Source organism: Panulirus ornatus, chromosome 20 (assembly GCF_036320965.1).
Source record: "Panulirus ornatus isolate Po-2019 chromosome 20, ASM3632096v1, whole genome shotgun sequence".
NCBI lineage: Eukaryota > Metazoa > Arthropoda > Malacostraca > Decapoda > Palinuridae > Panulirus > Panulirus ornatus.
The window spans coordinates 76,134,071-76,158,470 of NC_092243.1; the positions used below are offsets into that span (position 1 = coordinate 76,134,071).

The 24,400-nt window shown below is 42.2% G+C and overlaps 1 protein-coding gene across 1 annotated transcript; it reads right to left on the bottom strand.

The window, feature by feature from the left end:
• Positions 1 to 1,201: 1,201 nt before the first annotated feature.
• LOC139755764 (uncharacterized) lies at positions 1,202 to 16,872 on the bottom strand. Its single transcript, XM_071674391.1, is given in 9 exon segments — positions 1,202 to 1,655; positions 1,972 to 2,199; positions 2,327 to 2,463; positions 2,466 to 2,540; positions 3,884 to 5,180; positions 7,890 to 8,064; positions 9,544 to 9,625; positions 15,725 to 15,988; positions 16,788 to 16,872. Coding segments are annotated over 9 exon segments (2,679 nt in total). The 3' UTR covers positions 1,202 to 1,319.
• Positions 16,873 to 24,400: the final 7,528 nt, after the last annotated feature.

Here is a 24,400-nt window from a genome sequence, read left to right on the forward strand (position 1 = left end):
AGTTACTGCCAAGCAAGAGTAATGCAACATTTGACTCCAAGCAACAATTATGGAGCATTTAGAACCAAGCAAGACGTATTGTACAGTTATAACCCAGTAGAGGTTTTGGGACATATCATGTCAAGGAGTTGTATTGGAGCTTTTGTCACCAAAACAAGGTTTTGTACCACATAAGAACATGTCAGTGATACCATCCATTGTCAAGGGAGTTCTATATGGCGTTTTTATGAACGATGTATTACATACGATATGACTTTAGGCAAGTGAATCGAATCATTGTTCAACTGGCGAACAGGAGTGAACACATAGAATGATACATGATAACCAGAACATTTGCAATAACTCAAGGATTATTGAGCTTCCAGTAATGAATAGATTATGTAGTGCATGAGTCAGCACACATAGTATTTGGAACATGTGAAAGCAGCAGGTTCTGCAACGTATATCTTATCTGTCAACAACGATCGTGCAGTCTATCACATCAAGTGAAGGTTTCGAAGCTGTTGCCACAGGAGAAATGTCTTTGAACAGTTGACGCCATACATTGTTTACACATCATTTCAACGAAAGGTTGTAAAACATTTACCATCAGTGAACGTTGAAGAACTTCAGCAACCGAGGTACACTTCATTATGAAAGGGTTACGGAACATTTGCCCATAAACATATATGACAAATATTGACACCCAGCAAGAGAGGCATGCCGTTAAAGAAACAGAACGTTGGATAAATAGAGTATCCAGGGGGAATAACGAACAACATAAAATGACTGCGATTCTCGTCGCGTTCGAAGAAGGTTAAGGACAGTGAAAAGCTAAGTAGAGGATATGCCACTAGATGCTGCATAATAAGCACATGATCCACGTAGGTGTAGTCTGCGACACTCAATACCTTGTGGTGTATGTTCAAATTGCCACAGTAAAGGCAGAGAAGGAAGTCTGTTTCGTTGAATGCAAGGCAAAAGGGACTCTGGGTCCTAGAAGTTAAGTTTTATAAGCTAAGAGAAGATAACTAGTGATCTTTGAACTATACATATCATATAGAACCAGGGAGGGGGTGGGGATATCGTAGTAAGGAAAGAGTCAAGTGATAAGAAATGTTTAATGACAGAAGAAATCTTTTAGTATGAGTTGACCGGGCAGCGGAAGAAAAGGTAGATGAAGGTAAAGCCTACGTTGTCATTCTAGTTTGACCAGTTCTGTGGGACAGAAGCGCAAAACCGCAGGACTGACTGGATAAGGGGACTCCTCTGTTGCTGCAGACATACATCCAGTGGAAGCGATGTGCCTGAAGTGATGCCTGGTTCAAGCACGTCCCACGTCAACCAAAGATATAAACCCAGTAGATTAAGTTGAAGAATATGAACGGAATGAGGACACTAGAATGGCACACGGTGGTGAGGTGTTTGTTGTCCTTTTTCTTGCTTGGATGTTGATTGAAGACGGGGCTGGAGGTCTGGCTGTCAGGGGAGAGTGGCTGTACCATCGTCCGCACCAGGAGAGGCTTGGGCTCGGTCTTCTCAAGTGCGGTGTCGTCGACCTGAGATTTGTCGATGATGACGTGGAAGATGATGATAATGAAGCTCATCACGATGCAGAAGAGGAGCCACACGTCCACCATCTTGAAGTACGAGGTCTTGGGCAGCGACGCGGAGACCTGGTGGTGAGGGAGAGGGGACGATGACGGTGTTGGATGGACGAAGAGTGAGGGATAGAGAGGAGAGGCTGTAGGAGTGGCAGAAAGGTATAACACCGGTGACCGCTTACTTCACTGACATCTCGCCGCAATGACTGAAACTCTCACAGCAGAGGGAACTAAGCAGATACTGGCAATAGGATTTTGATAGATAACCTTATTAACCATACTAGACATGAGTTATCCTTTTCAGGCTCAGGACAAAATGTGACGATGGAAAGACTTTGCCATGTGACATGTGAATTGAGGTTTATCGTAAAGTCTCTTCGTCTTATACCTGTGCAAACAGTGTAGCCATCACGAGCAGCGAGGTCAGAGGTGTCATGACCCGAACCTCGAAGATGTGTGGACGGAAGAAGAGGCTCACGTAGCTGATCACGAGCAGGATCAGAGAGGGTATGTAGATATTTAGGATCGCATAACCCGCCCGCCGCTGGAGGGGGATCCGAACCCTCATCTCACTAAACTCTTGGCTGTTGTCAAACAATAGTCTGGGTTGCTCTGCCTGTAAGAGTAAAGTTTCAGGTGGTAGTTAATGAAAACTTTTGCAAACAACGCGAGAAAAGATTACACTTCATACAATTATTAGTGAAACAGAACTTTATACACTTTTCAAAACCAAGTACGCAAACCTTGTACTCCAGCAGAAGTTCACTACCATGATAGACAACGGAGGTGGCCACATCGTCGAACATGAGGTAGTTATTAGAGGCCGAGAGCATCCGGAGGTGCATGTCGCAGTACTGCTCGTCGAACGGGTACAGCACCAGTTGAAGTCACAGATGAAGGTGGTGCTGTACATCCTCGTGATGGTCAGGGGGTTCTCTTCCCCAGGGAACAGCTCCACTGTGCATGGGAAAAAGAGATAAGAAGACCTGATGGTCTGCGACGAAGATATACGCTGGATGAAATGGACGGTATCATAAATTCCAGCGTATCAGATGGAAGGAAAATGGGTATTTGGGAAAACACCTGTGAGTATACAGAGAGTACAACGATGTGGAATTCTTTTTTCAGGAAGAGATGGACAGACAACCTCTGGTGTAAACGAAGCCACTGGACACGCTGGCAAGGAAGGATCTTGGCCTCTTGTCTGCCGCAGTGTGGCAGGTAGCGTTCCTGGCCATGACTCATGGAACAGTCGTAGGAATCCTGTGTTGTGGCGTTAGTGAAATGGCCATGATACAGACACTCATTCACCCGTGCCATCCAAGCAAACATAGAGAAAAAGGAAAATAAGTTGAAGTGTGTTCAAATTCTATCCCGATTGTTGGACAGGCTGAATCACTGATAATCATATCATTAAACTCTTTGTCTAACTCCGTCAATAGTCTTCACTTTGGTAGTGGCTGAAGGTAATTTACTGAAGTTTTTAATGACTTTATAGAAACTTTATAGAAACAAGGCTGTCGGTGGGTTTTATTCATTATATGAACGCAAAATAGATTTCATGGAAAAAGTGATGTCATATTTTTCAGAAAGCTGGATATATAGGATTTCTACAGAATTGCCTTAATGTTACATTTCTTAAATACTAAGCTCACCAAATTAAGCCAAATGATGTCATAAATGAGTTATGCCAATTCTTTCTTTTGTTGATCTCTGTATTAGTACAATTTCTGTATCAAAATCTAACAAAACTGACGGCCTGTATGTTCATAACGTAAGCTTGCTCATTTCTGACGCACTTTGAGCAGTAATCCTGCAAATATATTTTGAAAACACCCTTGCCAGGTTTACGAAGACCAGAGCCATGTATTTTCTTATTTTCTTCTGCCAGCATTATGAAATGATAGAAAGAAATAGGTGCGTTTTGTTTCACCATAGGACATAAGCGACTCCTTAAACTGTCCCCTACAGGGATTGGACACTAGCGTGATACCAGAATATTATTATGTGTCAGCTCAAACAAGGAAGATGGAAAAATATGTGAGTATTATAGTACTACGACTGATGCCAAGCTATGGTCTACAGGCAGGATACTTAGACATATTTCTAACTTACTGTCTTCCCACAACTTAGGTCGTTCTAAGTTGGTGAAAAAATTGGCACACTTTTGTGCTTTATTTGTGACCCATTGCCCACTAAGTGATGTCAAACTTTTCAGGTAAACACCATGGTTCTGTAAACGTGTTCCTGAAAGAAGGAAATATACTTGCACGGTAGAATGGCATAATACATAGTCTTACCTTCCCCAGGGGCACCATTGTCCCTTCCTGAAGGTGGCTGCAGCCGCTGGAGGTACAGCGAAGTCTCTACATCCACCGTTGTGTGCTGGTGTCCCTCCGTGTTGATGAACCCGACAATGGGCGACCATAGCTCCTTTATGCTATTGAGGGGCACCTTGTTGAGGCTGTGGCTAGTCTTCAGGTTGCGGAAGGTGAGGCGGTTATCGAACCAAGTCATCTGCATCTCGTATGACAGCTGCATCGTCATTTCTGTCGTGTGGACAGTAATGGACTCGATGCTCATCTGTAGCATTACTGGTAGACTCAAGGCGTCTCTTTTATTACCGAGTCTGGGTGGCAGGTCATTCTTGTAGTCTTCGGGTTTGCCGATAAGTTCACAGTTGACCTCGTCGCTCCAATCAAGACAGTCGTACTTGAGGTCACAACGATTCTCGAGGGGGATACATGTGGCATCATCACAAGTGTAGCTGTCTGATGGACATGGGGTCAAGACCAAGGTTCGTGTACCTTCTAACTGGTCACAAACTGGTGTCTCAAGATGCCAGACGCGACGTCCCATGGGCATGTCATGAGGAGCATTGACATCTAGTCTAGCCATAGTCTCGTTTTTCCTCAGACTGACCCACAGCCATTCCTCGCCCTCTTTGTGGATGTGGTACTCACCGTATCCCTTGAACATAAGACCTCCCAGCTCCTCCTGGTAGGCGATAAAGTAGACGTTACGGAGCTCTGCTTCACAGGTCCCCAGGAGAGAGAAAATCTGGAGTTCGGGAAACTCACACACAGCACACTTAAGATTTGTGAGGCAGTCTACATCTGCCACGCCTCTGGGTTCAATCTGGACGCAGTCCTCGTAGAATATACCATTGGGTTCGCCGTCCTTCCAGGCAGGAGTTGGAGCGATGGCGTTGTCGTAGTGAGTGATCCAGGTGCCCTGGTCCTGGGCGTCAGTTATGGCAACCCAGAATCTTTTCCTGCATAAGATATTCTCGTCGGGCCAAGCCTGAGCTGAGAGGTGATATATTTTATGCACATCATCCATGGTAATCGGGAGAGGCAGGTGAGCACCCAGAGCCTCACAGATATAGAATCCAAAGGTATACCGCGTCTTCGGGAACCAAAAGTATGTGGAGTCTGAAGTCTTCTGGCAGAAGTACTGGAGAGGAACGTGGTACTCCGTGAGGTTGGAGAGCTTCCATCCGCCCTGCCAGGAGACGTAGTTACCCTGAGGGTCGATCTCGCAGGCAGCCATCTCAGCTATCGTCTCCTCGCTCAGCACATAGTCCCAGACGTTGACCTGCGGATACAAATTGCATGATGAATGACGGCATCGTCGACCATCTTACTATCTTACTTTCGAAAGCAATCTTTTCATTCACGATACTCAGTTTAACTTACGCTCTGCTCCACTTATCGTCTCTATTCTAATTTGATTCACAGATAAAACACAGTAAAACATCCAAGCACTGAACGGTTCCCGGGAGTCCCCCTTGACTGTCATGATCTTCACTATCGTTTGAGCTCCGGGAGCGACGCTGATGCTCACTTGAGTGTAAAAACACGCGTTATTTCTCTCGTAGATCTCAAGTCCCTCGACGAGGGTGTCATTCAGCTCCATATCATCTTTATGACTTCGCTTTTGTATTAAGTGTAATATCCCCGCTGACCCTCCCACTATGTTTGGTTCAACTACTCGACTGTTTCACCTGCCACAAGCTGTTGCTCTTTTCACACCCACGTACCAGACTTCTTCACCCAGGGAATTTCAGTATGTATCAGGAAGAATGGTTCGGCTTTACCCTGGATCACCCCAGTACCTCCTGAACGCTCTAGAACAACCAATTAAACACTCAACACGAGTTTTTGGTCATCACAACCAATCCTCACAGCACAAAACCTCTTTAAAAGAGTTTCTAGCACAGTATATACGCAGCCACAACAACAGTGAGATGGAGCGGTAAGGAGATCCTCGAAATCAAAGATATCTTTACAGTAGACATAATCTTGTAGGGTTTTCACTTATATAAGGCTCTCGGACCTGAAGATATTATCTCCACATGTGCTGAAGATGTGCGCAGATGCGCATGACAAGCGACTTGAGTAATTCATGTTGCTGACGAAAGGTAAAGTTAGAAGGAAGTGGAAGTGAGAGATTGTCATACCTCTCTCCAGGAAAGATGGCTACGAGGATACGCTGAGATACAAACCTCTCTCCTTGACGAGCGTGGAATGTAAAATACTGGAAAAGGTATTCACGAAAGCAAATGACAACTGCTCGCAAAGGAGAAACTACCTAAGAGAAAGTTGGCAAGTTAGCATGGTTTCAGGGATACGAGATCATGTGCAACAAACCTCTTCGATTTCTATGAGAATGTGAGACCCGTTTTTATATAGGAAAGCCCGGATAGGTTGTCAATAATACTATCACACGTAAGAGGTTAGTAAAGGGCATGGATCTTCTGGCGGGAATAAGACTGAATCGATGGGTAAAAGATTGTCTTAAAGGAAGGGAATAAAGATCTCATTTCAAGGGAGCCTTCTCGGAATGGGTTAAGACCACGAGTGGCGTACCGTGAGGGTCTGTTCTAGGACCATTCCTGTTTACAATCTGTTGAAATGACTCGTCGGAACGATTGGACTCCATGTACTTAGATATGTTTGCGGATAATGCCAAGGTTATGAAGGAGGTAAAAGCGAGGGAGACTACATACTCCTACAAGGAGACGTTGACACAAATCTAATGAAATTCAGTCCAAGTATACGCAGGGAAATGAGGATGGGATACATGAAAGAAGGCCTCGGTTACTGTACTTACAGAAGCTCAAATAACTAACTGAGAGGCTCCAAAGAAGGGCAAAAGGGTGTAACAAAAAGGTTAGAGTCCTTAGATTTGCCAACTGTGGAAGAGATGAGTAAGGGAGATCTGATCACAGTCTTTAAGCTTTGAACGAACTTGATAAAGTCAATAGAAAACAGTTATTGGGAACTGCAAAGACGGAACATCAAGACGTCATAGCGAAAATCAAATTGAAAACTTCAAGAAAGTGTAGACACGTACTTTTATACAGCACAAGAGTAGCGGATGAACGAAACGAACTTAATGACGGAACTGAAAATGTGGACTGCGTGAGTAAGCATGACACTAAAGAACGTCCAAGAAATATAGTCCAACGAGCGTAGATCTCTCCTCTCACACAGTACATTTAAGTAATTACAAATACGTACTTGAACACATTCTCAAAGCCAGACGTGAACTTCCATGATAAGCGTTTCATGCCATCTCAGTTCGCACAATAGATTGAGCCACTCAAGTGAGACCATGATCTCCATTTATACCCTCGTCAGTCAAAATGTTGCTGTTGTATCCTATCGCAATTTTTTCCTCTGACATCTTCGTCTGAAAGTTCACCAACCCGAAGCGGTTCTAATCGAACCGAACCCACGCTAATCTAATATAACCTAATTTACCATAGCCTAACTTAACCTAACCTAACCTAACCTAACCTTATCTTGACCTATTTACCCTAGCCTAACCTTAACTTAACCAAATCTACCCTAACCCTGAGCGGTCCCCTCATTGTGTCTATCCAAGTCTTCTCAGATTAATTTCTTCTTTAAAATCTGTTTATATTACTATGTACATCTTGCCCAACCTATCATCCATCATACGCTCTACATGACCTTATCATTATGAATAAGTTTAATCCATGCGCTTTGCTAATAGTTCCTTCCCGCCATATATCCTTCACCACAATTTCTAATTTCAAAGTGTATCTGCCCTCCTAACTCCCACGATAACATACGTTATCATTCTCACATACTCTTATTTGTCACCTATCCTGACCTAGATCAGCTTGGGTTTCACGTCCATAAATCTAGGTCTGGTTGCCAATTCTGATGGATGCCTCAAAGGTGCTCCCAGCTTTGCCAGAGGTCTTGTACAAACTATTCGTATTTGATTGAATCTATGCATAACCCAGTGACTGTTCGTTTCTTAGGTTCCTACCTGCGACAGAGCGCCGCTGAAGCTCTGGTGTAAATCATCAGACTGGCCAAGACGAAGGTAGTCCCCGTAGACCGGACGACCCACGTCGTAGGTCAGGTCATACACCAGCGCTCCGTTGACATAGGTGTTGTACAGGTGCTTCAGGTGGTCGTAGGTGAAGCACAGGTGGTACCACCTGAGAAATTAAGTAATAGTAAACAGATAACAATGTTACGCATACAAATGGATACGAGAAGGAGTATATGAGATTACTTTGGAAAGTCTGACAATAAAGAACCCTTTGGCTTATGCCTAAGTTATGTGTTTTGACCTTGAACACATCAGATTCCTAAATTAAGTTGATTAGGTAAAGATAGAACAGTAAGAAGCCTCTGACCACAAAAAATTAAAAGCCATTCATATTAGAGAGAAAGCACCTATCATCAACATCCATCCAGACAAACAGGACCACCACCATACAGCTCTTTGATGGCCCACCAACAGGAGGTAGACCTGACGCCGTTTAAGAACAGGAGGAACACGTCACTGACCCACCACAAACTTGAGTCCACCATTTCAGGCCAGGGGGACCAACTCACTGACCAACCCAGTCCTGAGTTACGTAGGTCAGAGAGAATCAGACTAGCCCGACCTGACCTCAACGCCACATCAGGACAATAACGGTCTCGCTTGGCCTAGCTTAATGTATCTAGTGATGGACTGTTGGTATTCCTACTTCGTGTTAGATCGTTCTGCGTTTTCCTCTTATGCAAGTTTTTTATAATTCTGTATCATTATTTTATTTTTTGGTTGTAGCTCAGTACTACTTGTCATGACACTGTTAATTTGTATTCCTTACAACGTTTCCCCATACTATTTACGTTCTGTGTTACTGTGGTTTGTTTCTTATGTACATGTTGTATGCGTTTTACATTTGATATGCAAATTTTGTGACACATTTACTTCTCTTTTTTTTGTGTAGATTCCTGATGATGCCTCTGTAAAGGCGAAAGCTTGATCGAAATAGAATAGATCATTTTGGACAACTGGTGTTTGAACAACCACGAAATGGTAGAAAAATTTTGAGGAAATCATATATATATATATATATATATATATATATATATATATATATATATATATATATATATATATATATATATATATATATATATATATATATATATATATATATATATATATATATACATATATATATATATATATATATATATATATATATATATATATATATATATATATATATATATATATATATATATATATATATATATATATATATATACACATGAATCTCCGTGGTGTGTTGGTTATCGTCGCTGACCACGACGCATTCATGGGAGTGAAGCCCCGGGTCGAGTCCGCTCAGGTTCGATTCCTGATTGTGGCAATCTGTCCCCAGTCACCCTAGCTGTTCATCCTCCTATTGAGGTTGGTGGATAAAATATCTATATACATAACGATGAAGAAATAGCCTTGATGAGGGCATACACTTGCCCGTGTCGTCTCATCTAATATAAAGGAAATGATAAACAATGTCCAAAGTTGATATATAAAACGGTACGATGAGGAATTGTCTGTCAAGGTGGAGAAAGATCAGTAAGAGTGAAGAGTCATGAGTGAGGAATATAGACAGAGTAAGAGCAGTATTTACCTGTAGGCTTTTAGGATCTCCTTGATGAGTTGGAACTGCCAACGATGAGCGATTACAGGCCTCACCCGGTCCAGCCACAGCTCTGTCGGACACCGTAAGGAGTCACTCTCTGGGCCTGTGTCTCACTGTATTACTAGTTTAATCCTACCTTCTCTCCTGCCTTTGATTTCTCCCCTCATTCTCTGATCCAACTGTATCTCACATTCTTACTTCCTTGAACTGCATTCTTCATCCCCCAGACTCTCTATGTCTCAATCTCTGTCTGATAATCTCTAACCACCACATTTTCTTATGGCTCCTTCATATCTCATCCTCTATCAACACAAATCTCGAACATCGTATATTTTCTGGAACAACTATATTTCATCATGTGCTATTTCACCTTCTGGCATCCTTATTATCATATTCATTCATATTTCCTATCATTCCATTGTACCCTTTTATGTTATTCTATGCGCATATATATTGTTATCATTTCTTTCATATCCATATAACCCTGACTCTCTCACATGCCACCCTTATACCTAATTCTTTGGCTTCCTCGTATATCACTCTTAGACACCCTTATAGCATATGCACACTGTCTTTCTTCTCCTTTAGTTCCCATTTATTTGATTTTTGGTCGCTTATTTCTCATACATTGGCTCCCTGATATCTCACTGTTTCACTTATGACCCTCTTAGACACACTTTTATTCAAATTCACGCTTTATCATCTGTTTCATTATCTGATTGCTCTATGTCTTAATCTCTGTTCACTCACACCTCATTTTCCGACATCCTTGATGACGTCCTTCGTTTCTACATTAACCCTCAGCTTCGTTGCGTCTCATATTGTGCAAAGGGATTACAAGAGGAAGGGAACAGTAACATTGAAAAATGCAATCAAGCTATATATCTAAGGTATCATTCATTAACTTGTTAAGACATGAATGTAATGATATTCCTGCCCAAGGACAACTATACAGAGAAAGAATTAGGTGATGTATGCATGTATTATGTATAGGCGCTTGTGTGAAAGGGGAGGGAGGGCATCTCTTAAGCCTTTGGCTGTCGTGTCCTCGATTTAGTTAGCAACAACCAACAGTGGGGTTAACATGACGTTCAAGGAGCGTATATGGAGCGAACTGGCGCTCTCATATGGAGTGAACTGAGGGATGTCTTACGTCTGTGAAATACAGACGAACTCTCCAGTGTTCGGCGTGTTCATCCCGCGCTCTGGTGAGAGTCTTCACAATGAACTAGGAGTTATTCATCTTGTCTGAAGGGATTGGGGTCAAAAGGTCAGTGGTTTTAAGAGTTTAGTGAAAAAAGATTCGAAATGTGGTTTTGTGTGTGTGTGTGTGTGTGTGTGTGTGTGTGTGTGTGTGTGTGTGTGTGTGTGTGTGTGTGTGACGCTGCTATCAGCGAGAGGGAAGGACTTAGGTAGTAGAGTAATGGCCTCTTTCACGATCCCTGCAAATTTGAGGCATACTCATCTAACTACACTTTATCATGTGACTCTGCCGCCAGTGAGAGGGATGGCTCAGGTGGTAGTGTATTGCCCCTTCCCAGTACCTCAGCTAGCTCAAGGAATATCCCGTCCCTCACCACTAGTGCAACCCATTACGGATATTAACAGCAGCCGCCCAGAGTGTACTACCGCCCCAGCTGAGGAGCGTTAAAGTCGTGTCCGGAACCATCTTACACCCTCCATGTCAGCATTGCTAGTCTTATTTTCTGTCTCATCATAACGGGACTACCGGGATAGACCTGCCATCTTCTCCCTACACGCACCACACATCTATTCAAGCCTTGCTTATTTATATACGTTAATAATTTTGCCAAATCCTGTCATGACAGACTTTAACAAACCTATGGCCCCTGGTTCCTTACATCACGGGGTGTTAAGAATCTCCGGGTTTCTGCCTGACTCTACTGCCAATGAGAGGGAGAGCTCTGGCGGTAGTGGTACTTCTGTCTGAGACACAATTGTCTAGTGATATTCTCGCTTGTAGCGGTGTTATTCAATGTTCTGTCCTGTCCCCTAGAATTTTTCTCCTTTTTATGACCGATATTTCTCTCTCCAAATAATCCAATGCACTCATACGCTGAGGACTCAACACTGCATTCACCCACATCCTTCAGTTCTGCTCCTATTTCTCTTACTTGATCTGCATCGCCTCTTGACACAGCTTCCTCAGTAAACTAAGACAGGATATCCCAGTGGAAAAGAAGAAATCTAGTTAAGTTCAACACCTCCAAGACCCAACTTCTACCCATCTCAATCAAAAACTCCTTGCAACTCTCGTTCCTCCTTTGACGGTTCTGTGATTTCAACTCTTGACTCAATATACTTGGTATTACCGTAACATCCACTCTTTCTTGGAAACTCTTCATTACGGGAAATTGCTAAGTCTGCCTCTAAGAAACTGGGTAGCCTGTTTAGATCAGGAAAACTTCTTCGCTTCTGAACAGTTTCTCCGTTTATACAAAGGATTGATCCGTCCTTGTATGGAATACTGCTCTCACATCTGGGGTGGTTCTAGCTCTGCATCCTTACTTGACAGAATTGAGTTGAAAGCGGTCCGACTTATAAACTGTTCTAGGCTAACTTCCAAATTTGACCCCCCTTGCCCTACGCTGCAGTGTTGGTTCACTTTCCCTCTTCTACACATGCCCTGGTTCAGTCCATGGAAGGCACGTTGACCCCAGTATACCACATCGATCCAATTTATTCTATTCCGTGCACACCTTTCACCCTCCTCCATGTTCCGACCCCGATCGCTCAAAAGATTTTTCATTCCATCGTTTTATCTCCAATCTGGTCTCCCGGTTTTCCTTGTTCCCTCCACTTCTGACAATTATATCTTCTTTGTTAAACTTTCCTCACTCATTCTCTTCATATGTTCAAACCATGTCAACACACCCTCTTCTGCTCTATTAATCACATTCATTCTATTACCACACATCTCTCTTACCCTTTCTTTACGTACTCGATCAAACCACCTCACACCACATATTGTCCTCAAACATCTCATTTCCAACACAAGCAAATTTGTCAGAAATGAGCGATGTCGTCGGATAAATGCTGAGAAATGTTGCTATGGGTTGCTCTGAATGATTCGAATAATTGTTTTCATACGTTTACCGAGCAAGGGTTTAAACTTATTAAGCTTATGGGCAGCACGACCGTCGTAAACATATCATGCTGCGTGAAAGTGTACAGTCACGAGTTCGCTGATCAATTATTAAATCTGGACACCTTAGTAAATAATGCATTACCAGTGTCGATCCTCTGCTGCAGTCCTGAAATCATAATGTTAGTATTGTTTCTATACCGTCGATGGACAAATGACTCCAAAAGCTTCTCCTGTTCCTCCTTAAGTACATTGTTGATACCTACAAAGAAAAAATGCACTCCCTTGCCGCCATAGACTTCCTATGTAGTTGTGGCCACACCAGCTACCCTGGAAAGTGGGAAGCAAAAGGGTGGTAAGGGCGTTAAGGACTCCTGGGGTAGAACTCCTCCATCCTGACTTCAGATGATCGAGTCACCAACCAGTCTAGCCTTGAGTTCGTTGTCCTTGACATCTTCCAAAACCTGAAACTGATTTTCAGTCGTAATTGGCAAGAAAGGAATCAGTTCAAAAGGTGTACCACCTCGCTGGAAAGGTCGGCTGAAGTGCCTGGAAGATGAAGGATTACCTTCCACCGCCTCAACACCTACAGGACTGCTCCTTGATGTTGCCGGCTCCTTCGCTTAAGGCCTCAGGAAGCTGCTTTCAGCAGTGTCCTGAAGGACGTCTATCCTGTGGGTTGGATAAGTGATGTTATCAAATGCTGCAGTCAGCTTATCCCCCCAGGGTCTGCATGTGTCGGCAAAACCTGGAAAGCAATTACACACAACACAGCTGGGCTTCCACCACCTTGGAAAAATACAATTAAAAATCTGTCAGAAATTAGTCATGTGGACTTTAGGTCCTCAGATTTGTCTCTGTAGATCTGGAAAAAGACTTTGTGTTTGATGGTAAATAATGACGAAAATGGAATAATCTAAAATGTTTGTCAAGACTCCATCATTCTTGAACAAATTCAGCGTTTTTTTTTTTTTTGTGAATAACTTTCAATTTTACACGTGTTTGTTAACTTGTTCTGGTATCACTGCTCCATGCGTCTATATGATGTGTTACTATTGCTCTAGTATCTATTGACTTGTTATGGTAACACTGCTCTACGCGTCAATTGACTTGTTATGATACTACTGTTCCATGGTTTACGTGACCTTTCGTGAGTTCCACCATCATTAAAGATCGCAGCTGATGTTTATTTTTATCTGCTAACCATATATATATATATATATATATATATATATATATATATATATATATATATATATATATATATATATATATATATATATATACGAACAAAGCTCATAGGAACGCGGACCTTCATAGAACATACAAATCTCCAACAGTCAGGATCGAACCCGGGACCCCTGTGCCACAGGCGGGAATGCTACCGCTGGGCTATGGGCCATAGCCTAGCGGTAGCATTCCCGCCTGTGGCACGGTGGTCCCGGGTTCGATCCTGGCTGTTGGAGGTTTGTATGTCATATGTATATATGTATATTTCATCCAATGATATCCTGTCAAAAGCATTGCGAAAACATTAAAATCTTGCAACAAGTCCATTTTTTTTTTCTTTTTCTAAGCTGTCGTTTTGACATACACTGCAAATAGTGTTAAAAGTCAATCCTAATGGGCTTTGTCGATGATCACTTACCTCAGACTTTTCTTCAAGTAAAACACTGAAAACACAATCCTCATTTCTTGCTAGAAATGCGCATTTGGCGAATAGGTTTATCAATGGATTGTACAAAGGCACTGTCGACCAAGTTTAAGTAGTACAGTTCACTCCTGGAGCTCCTAGAGAGGAATTTTTCCCACTTAGATACATGTATCTTGTATAGAACCTCCTATTATAATCTCGCTCATTCCAAACATCTGCTCACGCGTCGTAAAATATCTTGACAAGTCTTGGTAAACCCTTATGTTCTTATTACTGTATTGATTTGTGACCTAGTCATGACTCATTCCCTGGGTCATTCATATCTGATTCTATGATAACATGACATCTAACATTCCAGCACAATATGAATTGCCTTTTCTTGCCTCATTATTCTCTGGTATTCTCATGATTCAACCTCTATACTTATAATGTTTCAGTCCATATCGTGTATGCATGTTGACTTTCTAATATTTTTGGAACTCACTTCTCATGTCATATTAAAAGGCCATCATAAATGTCACTCCAGGCTCTTTTCTATCCCATCTTCTGACTCTCTCATCTCTCATTCCATGCCCTTTTGAAAGCCAGCTAGGTGCTAACCCTCTTCTATCGCAGCCTCTGGCCAACCCATGGTCTATGACTTGCCTTCATGTGCATCATTCTTCGGCTGCCGATCATCTACCTCAAGGATACTGCGATCCTTGGCCTCAGTCGCTCTTCCATGCGTCTCCTTGGTGTCATGAACTTGGCTCTGTTCTTCACTTATGTTACGGTAAGTGAACGCCCTAATCAAGGCCATCTCATTAACAGCACGCACTTCATACATAGATACATTATCTATCATTCATATATATATATATATATATATATATATATATATATATATATATATATATATATATATATATATATATATATATATATACACACACACACACACACACACACACACACACACACACACAAATTTATACTTGATTGTCGTTTCTCGCGTTAGCGAGGTAGCGCTGTGAACGGATAAAGAAATCTACATTCACTCACGTCCATGCTCTAGCTATCATGTGTAATACACGGAAACCACAGCTCCCTATCCACAACCAAGCCCCACAGACCTTTCCATGGTTTACCACGAAGCTTCACATGTCATGGTTCAGTCAGGTGAGAGCACGTCAACTCCAGTATTACCACTTATTTCTTTGTACTTATCTCCCATTCTTCATTCCCTTCATTTCCTCGAGTTTTGGCCATCCTCTTTTCCAAAATTTGTTCTCTCTCTGGTTGCCTTATATCTTACGCATCACTTAGATTCTGTTATTTTCTTATCTACTCATCATTTGTTCTACAGTAACATCAGATAAATATTTTTCCAAATTGCTGCATTCCCCTGACCTCCCTTTCCCCACACTGACCCCCCTTTAACTGGGAATCCAGATTGTCGACGAGGTCCAACAGCTGGAGGAAGGTGCCACGGCCATGCAGGAAGAAGATCTGGAAGCGGGCACACAAGGTGAGGGAGTCCATCTTCCAGTTGCGGTCCAGCTTGCCCTCGTACTCCGCCACGGTCGAGAGCGTGGCCACCCCGTCCTTCTGAAACTCCAGCACCTGGATGCTTTCCTTACCTGGAAAGATAGATGGAACAGAAATGGACAGTTGGATCGAATGGCGTAGGAAAAGGAAGGAGACAGTGGTTTAGTAGGCGGGAGCGTGTGTGCCGAGGGAGGGATGGGAGCTGGTGATAGAATATCGTCTCGCAGAGGAAGGGGAACGGGAAGGATATGGGGAGTGGGATGGTATGGGAGGGGGGAGGACTAGTCATACGGAACTAGGGGTATGAGGAACAGGTAATAAGGAATTAAGGTCGTGAGACGATAAACCCAGTACCCCGAATGTTATTTCGGTGTTCATTTACAAGGAAATGGGATTCTAAGTGTTTGAGAATATCGGTTATTGAGTTTCAACGACTCTTCAGATACCAGAAGTTTGAACAAATGGGGGAATGGTTGGAAGGGTTAGAACAGTCTCCTCTCTCAAGAAGGAGCTGCACCAAGGCATGCTTCAAATGAAGAAGTCTACGTTTTCAGAGAGAGGGGAGAGCTAAGCGATGAAAGGATCTATGCCAGCTCAGAAGAACGCTCCTTTAGAACTTGAAGAGGTATGCCATCTGGCTCGTACACTTTGTCCGTTTGAAATTGGGAAAGCATTCGGTTGACCCTGTGCGTGGAAAATATAGATGATATAAGTTCATTAGGATGAGATATAAGCGGATGATTAGATGCAGAATCATCCAAAATTAGAATAGAGAAACATGTGGCTCAGATGGTTCTCATCACGAGGGGTGAGGTAACAGGTGGTAGTTCAAGGGACAGATGGTGGACATGGTGCTCAAAATGAAAGGTGAGGTTAGTGACAGGTGGTAATGAAAGGGACAGATGGCCCAGCTGGTGCTCACTCTACACAAAGACATCATCTCACCTTGAACCAGATGGTAAATCCCCAGCAGCAGTAGCAGCAGCTGGTGCCTACTGGAAACTCTCTGGTCCAGCTTGTGGGACGCCATCTTGTTGTGATCCCCAAATACTATATAAGTTACAATTTTTCCGGTTTTCCAAAGAAAGAATTATAATACAAAAATTTCGAAATAATGTGAAAAAAATAGATAATTGTTTTTCTACTGACGTGGTTTAACTTAAGAATACTTAAATATTTACTGAACCGCAATGGATCATATTGTTGTTCTCTGTGGATTACTTACAACTTACAAATTTTACCTAAATTTTTAATCTATCATCGTCGAAAGAATATATGTTAGTAATTCATATCTTATTAAACCATCGTATTGAAGGTAAAAGAGCAATATATATATATATATATATATATATATATATATATATATATATATATATATATATATATATATATATATATATATATATATATATATATATATTTTTTTTTTTTTTTTTTTTTTTTATACTTTGTCGCTGTCTCCCGCGTTTGCGAGGTAGCGCAAGGAAACAGACGAAAGAAATGGCCCAACCCCCCCCCCCCCATACACATGTACATACACACGTCCACACACGCAAATATACATACCTACACAGCTTTCCATGGTTTACCCCAGACGCTTCACATGCCTTGATTCAATCCACTGACAGCACGTCAACCCCTGTATACCACATGACTCCAATTCACTCTATTCCTTGCCCTCCTTTCACCCTCCTGCATGTTCAGGCCCCGATCACACAAAATCTTTTTCACTCCATCTTTCCACCTCCAATTTGGTCTCCCTCTTCTCCTCGTTCCCTCCACCTCCGACACATATATCCTCTTGGTCAATCTCTCCTCACTCATTCTCTCCATGTGCCCAAACCATTTCAGAACACCCTCTTCTGCTCTCTCAACCACGCTCTTTTTATTTCCACACATCTCTCTTACCCTTACGTTACTTACTCGATCAAACCACCTCACACCACACATTGTCCTCAAACATCTCATTTCCAGCACATCCATCCTCCTGCGCACATCTCTATCCATAGCCCACGCCTCGCAACCATACAACATTGTTGGAACCACTATTCCCTCAAACATACCCATTTTCGCTTTCCGAGATAATGTTCTCGACTTCCACACATTTTTCAAGGCTCCCAAAATTTTCGCCCCCTCCCCCACCCTATGATCCACTTCCGCTTCCATGGTTCCATCCGCTGACAGATCCACTCCCAGATATCTAAAACACTTCACTTCCTCCAGTTTTTCTCCATTCAAACTCACCTCCCAATTGACTTGACCCTCACCCCTACTGTACCTAATAACCTTGCTCTTATTCACATTTACTCTCAACTTTCTTCTTCCACACACTTTACCAAACTCAGTCACCAGCTTCTGCAGTTTCTCACATGAATCAGCCACCAGCGCTGTATCATCAGCGAACAACAACTGACTCACTTCCCAAGCTCTCTCATCCCCAACAGACTTCATACAGGATTGGGTGTGGTTCCCACTGTTGCGCTCCAGATTCAAACTTGCGTAACCGACCAATGGCTAGACCATGCTCACTAGTGGTCAGTAGAGGTAACCCCTTGTGTGTGTGTGTGTGTGTGTGTGTGTGTGTGTGTGTGATTACTCGTTGTGATTACTATTTATGTGTTACAAAAAGTTGTTTCGTCTTATAAGATAGCCTTGTTTATGCGTGCCATGATGTATGACACGTGTTAGTGAGGTTCTTGGCACGGCTGTAGATCAACACATCAACCTGAACAAACATACACACACACACGCGCGCGCGCGCGCACTCTCTCTCTCTCTCTCTCTCTCTCTCTCTCTCTCTCTCTCTCTCTCTCTCTCTCTCTCTCTCTCTCTCTCTCTCTTTGGATTACTCCAAATTGGACCTGCCACCATCTTCACACAAGGGTCTCCACCTTCAGTGAATTTGTTTGTGAATAAAGACATGCATATTAGATATCCATTCTGGTGAAGTAGTGAGTCAGTAGCTTACTGAGTGAGCGTCTCTCTGGTAGCTTAAGTTGGAACAATGTAAACAAAGGGTCACGTCCCTCACACTGTTGGAATTGTGACCTGGCCGACGTTCGTCACCATGATCACCTCTTGTTAACATTGCTTGTATAGGTAAAACCAAAAAAATATTGTTCTGCACCCTACCAGTGTGAATGTCGTGAACAATCCAGAAGGAAGTGCATAATCAAGCAAGCAAATAGCTTAGTTTTCCCAAAGTCATGTGTGTGTGTGTGTGTGTGTGTGTGTGTGTGTGTGTGTGTGTCAATTACTTTATGACGTGAAAATATTCATCACATTAGATACATAATCATTACTGCGGTTCAACCAATATGTGTAACTTTACATCACTTATGTTCACCATGAATCATATGATGTACGTCAACATATTGCTACCACACTGCAACCTATATGTAACTTTATACTTCATAATGTTCAATAAATCATCACTAAATCTTTATCAAGTAATCCACAAAGTTTTTTTTGTAAAGTTTTCTGTACTGTGTAGATATACTTTGCTCGTGTGCTTATCAAAGTGTAGAAGTATCCAACCCTAAGTTGATCTTAGTTAGTATGGAACCCACAATGTACCACATAATCCAAATGTGATCTCACCAACGCTAAAGTTGCAATAATACTCTACAAGTTTTATTGCTAATAGTCCTATTAATGAATCTTAACATCCGATTAGCCTTATGACACACTTTAATATATTGTTGCCGCGGCTTAAGATCCTTGCTCACTAGTACTCCTAAATCTCTTTCACATTCTGTTTTACCAATAGTGATATTGTCTAGTTTGTAATCAGTGTTCCTGTCTTTACCCACACTAAGCGTTCTGCATATATCTGTGCTGAATTCCATTTTCCATGTACCCGCTCATTGTGATAATCCATTTAAGTCCCTCAACAAATTCACTGAATTTTCATATGAGTCAATTACGTTCCTTAGTTTTGTATCATCGGCAAATTTACTTAAGCCGCTGGTTGTTTATCTATTCATTTTAGCCTATGCCAGGAAGCCATATTATTGACCAGCCATTTGGAGAGGATGAACACCTGGGTGAACTCTGGACCGGTTGTTGAGTTCAGGATTCGAACCAATTCGGGTTTGATCACAGAGGGCCCGTGCGTACATGATGGTCAGTAACGCTAACCCTTATACTACGGAGGTTAGTGCGTACGTGTGTTTGTTTGTGTCTGTGTGAGTGTATGTGTAAGAGCGCTTGCGTGTGTTTGCATGTACGTATATAAGATTGCTTGAGTGTTGTGTCTTCTGTTACAATCCTGAGTGAGACTATGTAGTGTAGAGTACAGTTGAGGAGCAGATGGGCCACAGGAAGGAAAGCGAACGATCCTTACCTGAGGTAGAGGCGTGTGGTGATATGACCAGCTCCCTTGCAAGACGGTGGACACCAGCGACTCCTGCCTGACTGACGCGCATGACTAAGACCACCTCTTGTTTGCATGATGCATTTTATTATCTCATACATGCAAAACTTTCATGCATGAATGATCAAAGAGGAGAACACGCAATGAAAACATATCATAATGCATACACACAAACACACACAGCCAGGCTAGTAACTGTCAAATCAGAAATGTGAAGTGATGCGTTTTTATCCTGAGACAATTTCTCTTCGTCATTCAAATATGTCAAACGACAATAGGCCAATGGATCATTTCTAAGCCGTCTGTGAAAGTGGAAGATATCAGAAAAAAACGTTAGGATAAATATCAGATTTACATATATCTAAGAGGCGCATTGAATGTCAGCCGAGGAATTGAAGTATTTATCAAGTCCAATCTTAAACGAATTTTTGGCTCCACTTCCAACTATTCCAGTTGATAATTCATTCCATATATTAACAATCCAGTGGAAGAAAAAGTACTTCGCCGCATTCAAGGTGAGAGAGAGGATTGTCCACGAGTCTATCCACAACTACCATCAATCAGACAGATCAGGTCTTTGATAGTTTCGAGTACCTGTATTCGATCACTTTTTAACCTTCTCTTGCCTCTCGTTTGGGTAGTTTCTCCTCTGCAATTAACCGCCCATTTGCTCTCTGATCATCTTATCCAGTACATTACTGACCACGCTCGTGAGGGAGACAGGTCTGTAGTTCATTGCAGTCAACTTTGCCTTTTTCCAGCCACGTCTGATGAACATCATTTCAAGTGGCGTGTCAAGTGTATCTGCAAACATCGTTATAAAAAAAATAATTTGATGAAAATTCATCAGGATACCTGAATGTTATTAAGCTTGCTAACTACATCTACATTGTTCTTGATATTAGAATTTGATATATTACCCACTAGCCGCCATAGTAAAGAAACTAATCATTTTGTCAACTTGTGAGTGATGGAGCCCACTGAACTCACTATGGGCCTTGCAGGAAAGTCTGGCTTATGTGTTTTGATAAGTCTGTACATTTATGGTAATGAAGGGGAAAATGATGACAATCTTTTGATGAGAGAATCTTTACCTTTCAACATCAACTTCAGCTGCTCCTTAAAATGTTAATTAACAGCGTCTAGCGGTTTCTGCTTGGCACAAAGTATATTGTATCACCACATAAAAGATGCCATGAGTAAATCCTTTTTCCTCTCGCAGTTGTTAGCTTCAGCACTTCAGACTCACAATTGGGGATGATTGAAAAAAAATGTGTTCATGTCGACAGTTCATGCCTACGTCAAGGGGTGTAGGCTCACGGTAGGAGTAACAAGTGCCTCTCAACATCATGCCTGTGTCTCGGGGTACATCATGTGGGAAGAATGTTGAAATCTTTATAGACACCAGGTGGACGGGAAGATCTCTAAGCTAAAGAGTGCGTCGTGGGAAAATGCTCCCGTAATTTGATAAATGATTAAGTGGAAGATTACTCCTCCGTCACAGTTGAAGTTAAGGCTTACTGTTTTACTGTAGTAGTCCAAGATATATGTATGGAGTCTCCTGTTTACGATCTTATCTATGGCTGGTAATACCCCTGGTGCGACTGAAGTAGAGGAGCCGTCAGAGATGCAGGCCAAAGTAGTTGGTGTGGTGGTCACAACATAATTGGTGCCCGGACTAAGTCTTTCTAGCCTTCCTCGTAACAGAGGACCTGAGTTTTAACATTAAGGGCGAAAGAGAGGCCCAAACCCTGGATGGAGTTCGGCTTGGGAGATAAACCAGTCTACAAGAGAGGCAAAGGAAATTTAATGGCTGACGAAGATCGCTACCTAGGTGGGATGGGCCAGCTGACGACGGTTGGGAACGAGGCAGGTAGGGGTAGAGGCAGACTAGGGCAGTTTGATGTCTCTCCCCAGGTAGCAGAGGTCACGCCACAGGTAGAGGCAGGTAACAAGGCAATGAGGGATCCTGACAGGATAGGTTAGCTGGCGCAGGTTGGGAATAAGATAGGAGGGAAGAATAGGCAGAAAAAAGTAGCTTGAGGTTATTTCTCAAGAAGAAGCAGAGAACAAGAAAGGTACAGAAGAAGGCAGAGCCGATCTCACCGAGGTCAAGGGAAAAATTAAGGTAGATGGGTTCGTCATTGCCATTGCTGCACAAAAATATGTCTCAATCAAATACCAGAATATTCATATTCATGCACGGAGTATACGTAACAAATTTTAAGAGTTTGAGACAACTGTAATGGAAGAAAATCATGATATGAGTGGAATCCCTAGATCTTGGTTAGATATCAGAAGTGAAAGTAAGAAGGTCCCTGAAAAATATTTCGCTTGAAGTCCAAGACTGATATTATTACCATCTCTTTACCTAAATATAAAGTTTGCAGATGTGTCAACTCTTACCACACTATTCTCTGTTTACGATCTCTTCCTCTGGAACAAACACCCTCTGAAGGACCAAGTGCTCTGTTGTTGCTGTGTGTCCTTTCTGTTCCATTATGCTGTGTTAACCATCGACCATTGCATTATCCTCGACTGAACAGAGCAGGAAGCTGGGGCTCTGTTGGAGAAGTGTTCAAGAGTTGGAGACCCCCAGCAAGCTTCTTACAAATCGTTTATCCCACTTTACGTCCAGGATGTCGAGGCGAGGATTCAGGACTGCGATCGATTACGCAGCTGCTGAGGCGAATCTGTACATCCTCCTGCTGTAGAAAATGGTTTCGTTGAGAGATGCAACGGCAAGCTAAAGTAAGATGAGTCAGTAGATATGGACTGAGGAGTTCAAGACCTGGGATTGTAGGCTTCTGTACTCAGTCACTTTCGCTCATCGTGATGCTCCTTAACTGCATAGCTTTTTTTTCTTTGAGGTTCTGTATGGATAAGCAGTTAGGTGACCAATGAATATGCTTCGAGAGAGCTATGGGATAAGCTGAAACAAGATGATGTCAGGACTACCTACGAATATGATTTCGAACTTAGAGCTTAAAGGAAACCCAAGCAAGCATGAATTTCATCATGATAAAAGATTACCAACATAGCACTTAGTGTGAGGGATTAAACTTTATTGTTGCTGCCTATGACTCTAATTGCGAGATGGACCAGATATTGTGAAAGAAAACTCAAATGGATTTCGTAATCAAAGAAAATGTACAACATAAGATTTCTTACGCCGTCTTAAGAAAATACATTGCCAGACGGGAAAGTTCAGTTTGTGTCGAAATTAGTCTGGTAATGGTGCTTAACGACAGCCAGGAGGACAAGGAACTACACCCAGCTGCCTCGTATAACACGGGGAGGAAGGAACACTGAGCCAGGCACTGTAAGCAGTTGCGACCAGCTATCGCAGCGACAATAGAGGGAAGTGAGATAGCATTTGAACACCTTTGGTGAGACGATGGCAGATGCTCCTGGTCGAACACATTTTCTTCAACGTGAAATATGGCACTAAAATCCATGCAAATCTAGATTCTATAAAAAGCTTTTGGCTCAATATTCTCTTCTTATGTTTTTCAATATCATTTTAATCCTACATTGCTGTATGTACTCTATTGATTAATTTACGATTTCAATCAAGGAGATTCTAACTTTATTCGAATAACTTTAGATTCTGTTATGATATAGTCTGTAGGCATTGCCTGATTTCTAAGTTTATACACAGATTCAAGGATGTATGGGGTATACAGATTCAGGGATGTATTGGGTATACAGATTCAGGGATGTATGGGGTATACAGATTCAGGGATGTATTGGGTATACAGATTCAGGGATGTATGGGGTATAGAGATTCAGGGATGTATGGGGTATACAGATTCGGGGATGTATTGGGTATACAGATTCAGGGATGTATGGGGTATACAGATTCGGGGATGTATTGGGTATACAGATTCAGGGATGTATGGGGTATACAGATTCAGGGATGTATTGGGCATACAGATTCAGGGATGTATTGGGTATACAGATTCAGGGATGTATGGGGTATACAGATTCAGGGATGTATGGGGTATGCAGATTCAGGGATGGGAGCAAAAGTATGCTTGCGAAGCTGTTATAACATCTACAGAAGTAATGTGTTCCCCGTATTATGAATAAGAATTTCTATGCTTGTCTATTTTTCGGGTTGCAAGTTTTCATCAGTGAATTAGATACAAAATCCCTTAGCAGAAAGATCATCTGCAAGGAA